General features: G+C 44.0%; 1 protein-coding gene across 1 annotated transcript; it reads left to right on the top strand.

Annotated features, from left to right (window-relative positions):
* Window positions 1-2,637: 2,637 nt before the first annotated feature.
* Window positions 2,638-3,427, top strand: H1-1 (H1.1 linker histone, cluster member). The gene has a single exon (XM_003263240.4). The coding sequence runs from the start codon at window positions 2,730-2,732 to the stop codon at window positions 3,366-3,368; it is 639 nt and encodes a 212-aa protein (XP_003263288.1). The 5' UTR covers window positions 2,638-2,729; the 3' UTR covers window positions 3,369-3,427.
* Window positions 3,428-3,899: the final 472 nt, after the last annotated feature.

Below are 3,899 nucleotides of genomic sequence, written 5' to 3'. Positions count from 1 at the left end.
ACACTAGCGCAAATATGCCCACTAGCGGCCCTGCTATTTATAGTATGTAAAGTGCAGTGATTGGATGATAGAAGACGCTAAATATGACGTTACAAGCTCTGATTGGTCTATCTTTAAGCCATCAACAATCGTGCAGTTTCACCGGCTATTCCAACTCTACAGATTATTATTTAAGTGGCATTTTATTACTACCATTATTATTTTATTTTACTTTTGCTTTGTTCCCCAAGCTGGCCTTAAACTTGGGCTCAAAGGATCTTCCCGCCTCAGCGTTCGGAGTAGCTGGGATTACAGGGGAGCCACACTGCGCCGGCTTGGACTTTAATTTAAACTTGTCCTCTTCTACATCTGGTTTTCATAACCTGAAGGCTGTGTTTATTTTCCATAAAACAAGGCATTGATTCCAAAGGTATTATAATTCCCCAATTCCGTATAACCTTCAGCTCTTTAGGAAAAACAAAAAAAAAAAGATGGAATACTGCTCACCTCCTCTCTGGAAATGTAGCCTTTAAGGGAATTTCTGAAACCTTTCACAAGAATTGGATTCCTTTGTAATGCTTTAATTGGCTTAGGAGTGTTATTGAAAGCTACAAAGCATCTCAAACATAGTAGGATTACACTATTACTCATAGAAACATTTTCTATGAGACGTCTTTCTCTTGATTATGCTCTTTGAATCCTAAACTTGCAGCGTTCTGCAGCTTTTGTTTTCTAAAGCCTAGGTGTACTCTGCCAGCCACAAAATGGCGTTTCTCCAGCACTGCCGCCAGGTACCACCAGCTGGGAGTTGTTCCTCTTGCAGAGCAGGAGGTGGACTTGGCCCAAGAGAAACTGGATAGTGGTTCTCAAGGAACATAATTTAGCATTGCCAAGAGCTAATGCAATCATTTTAAAAGTCTCAAAACACTGAAAAGTGGATTGTGACCTTTTTAAATTCACAGGAGACAGGCCACATTCTATCTTTTGATTGGTTTAGGCTATTTTCTTGAACAGCCATTTAGAAAGCAGATCTATCATCCTTCATTTGCATGGAGCGGTCCCATTTTATTTGACACCAGTTTAACCCAATAGAAACAAGGGAGGCAGAACCCATTATTTAAAGTGGAAACTCCTGAATCAGATAATAGGGAGTATTTCCTTTTTAAAATTTGCGTTTTTTCAGATACCTCGCTTATTACACTAAGAAAGGTTTATATTTTTCACAAAGGGTTTACTTACAAAAGCCTTCCAATTTTGTATACCTGTGTTTCATAACTGACTAGCCGCCAAACCAAGATGTAGAGTTTCCAACTGTTATTTTCCAAATTTTCAGAAATTACGTGAAATATTTGAATGCATGGGTTCTCAATAAAATGGGACGTAGGAAGCACTGGTGCAAAAGATGGGTACAATACTTATCTGGAACCACTCCATTATTTGATTGGCATGTTGTTTGAACAAAAAGAGTAAAAGTTCAGGTTACTTAGCATGGTTCGGACTTATTTGAAACTACCACAGCACGAGCGGAAATAAGACCGCATCACCTCACTCTCCGCTGTGCTAGCGGGTTATCCAGAATAGGATTGTAGAAGTGGATGTTGATTTAAAGGCTTTTTATTCTCTCGTTAGCTGAGTCTCTGATTGGCAATGTGAGATTGTTTTAGCTTATTGATACTTTGAAATGCTCTTAACAGCCACAAACAAGTTAAAGGGATGTTACCATAAAATCTTATCCCCAGGGTGTGCTTGCACTTATCCCCCGTGTTTGTTTTCGCACTAAGTGGACTTAACTCCCCAGCAGAATGCCTGTCAGGGAACCCGTTTCGTGGACCCAGCATTTAACGCCTTTCGCAGGCTTGTGAGGCCCATAAATATTTGTTGAATAAAAGAATGAGTTGACCATGTCATGGTGCGCTGATTGCATGTGCTGACTTGGAACACAGGTTGTAAACCTTAATACCAATTTGGGGCATGTTGTATGGATGAAAAGGGCATTGGAAATTCCTGAAGTGCATCCTACATTGGACTGTGGAAATAAGTTGCAAGTGCAGAAACGTTTCCACACTTGCAGTTTGAGTATTAATTGCAGCGTTAGTGAATTCTGGTGTTGTCTACGATTCATTCTTCTTTGACGTGAAAGGTATTCGCGAGACACATCGCTCTAAAACATTGCCAGAAAATGTGATAGAGTTGATGACGACTAGCCCTAACACGGCCTAAAACTCGCACTTTCCTCTCCCTCCCCAACTATTCAAAACACTGTATTTTACATTTCTTGCAAATTAAAAACTAACATATCTGGCAACGGACCTCTAAATATTTCTAATAAAACTCCTCGGATGCTTGTGGGACTGCATTTGTAAACCGCTCCCCCTCAACCTACTCCCTAAAACAGAGCTGCTTTTTGAGAGAGAAGCGGTACCCTCTGATGTTACTGGGCGGCAGTCTGCCTACAATTTCCTTCACAATGAGGCAACCGGAGCGGCTTTTTCGGTGTGTTTGCTTGCGTTGAGGGGAGCAGTACCATAGGCCCTAGAGGCCCCCAGCTGCCTTCTGAGACTGGGCGAAACCCTCGGCAGCGCGCAGGGGGCGCTAGGGCGCGAGGGGCGGGCACTGACGGGCACCAATCACGACGCAGTCCCACCCTATAAATAGGCTGCGTTGGGGACTTTTTTTTTTTTTTTTTCTTTTTCCCCCACATCCTGCTTCGTCAGGTTTATACCAGTTTACTTGGTGTGCTGTTAGTCACCATGTCCGAAACAGCGCCTCCCGCTCCCGCCGCTTCTGCTGCTCCTGAGAAACCTTTAGCTGGCAAGAAGGCAAAGAAACCTGCTAAAGCTGCAGCAGCCTCCAAGAAAAAACCCGCTGGCCCTTCCGTGTCAGAGCTGATCGTGCAGGCTGCTTCTTCCTCTAAGGAGCGTGGTGGTGTGTCGTTGGCTGCTCTTAAAAAGGCGCTGGCGGCCGCAGGCTACGACGTGGAGAAGAACAACAGCCGCATTAAGCTGGGCATTAAGAGCCTGGTAAGCAAGGGAACGTTGGTGCAGACGAAGGGCACCGGAGCCTCGGGTTCCTTCAAGCTCAGCAAGAAGGCGTCCTCCGTGGAAACCAAGCCCGGCGCCTCAAAGGTGGCTGCAAAAACCAAGACAACGGGTGCATCTAAAAAGCCCAAAAAGGCCACGGGGGCTAGCAAAAAGAGCGTCAAGACTCCGAAAAAGGCTAAAAAGCCTGCGGCAACAAGGAAATCTTCCAAAAAACCCAAAACTGTAAAGCCCAAGAAAGTAGCCAAAAGCCCTGCTAAAGCTAAGGCTGTAAAACCCAAGGCGGCCAAGGCTAAGGTGACGAAGCCAAAGACTGCCAAACCCAAGAAAGCGGCACCCAAGAAAAAGTAAATTCGGTTGGAAGCTTCTTCTAGTTAACCCAACGGCTCTTTTAAGAGCCACCTAAGCATTTCAGGCAAAGAGCTGTAGTACACAGATGAAATCCCCCAAGCAGATGCAACACGCCCTCAATTATATTAGAATCACTTTGAGAGTCAATAGGAACTTTTAACATAGCCTCGTCTGGTAAGAATTTACTACTGGACCTATCAAAGATAGCTAGGTGAATCCAAATGCACCGAATTAAGAAAATAGTTTTAAAATAATCTGGGTTTTGTTTTTCTTTTTTTGTGGAAGTAGCCCAAAGTCCCGCGTCTCACGACCCCAAGCTAATTAGTCATAACCGTATTGAACCAAGGTTGAAGCCCAGTCCCAGGCTTGAGGCTTTTTATTATACAAGGTTAAAGTGGGGATATTGCGTTTTTGGGTCAATATTGCTAAAGTAGCCTTTTCCGAAATTGGGTGGTCCTAAGAAATGCTTCTGGGATAGTTGGCAAAATTCATGGCTTAACCACGCCCTCTCCACAGGAGTGGCTAGCGAGC

Source organism: Nomascus leucogenys, chromosome 8, assembly GCF_006542625.1.
Source record: "Nomascus leucogenys isolate Asia chromosome 8, Asia_NLE_v1, whole genome shotgun sequence".
NCBI lineage: Eukaryota > Metazoa > Chordata > Mammalia > Primates > Hylobatidae > Nomascus > Nomascus leucogenys.
Note: the sequence above shows the minus strand (reverse complement) of the source record. Positions and strands in the feature narration are given on the sequence as shown.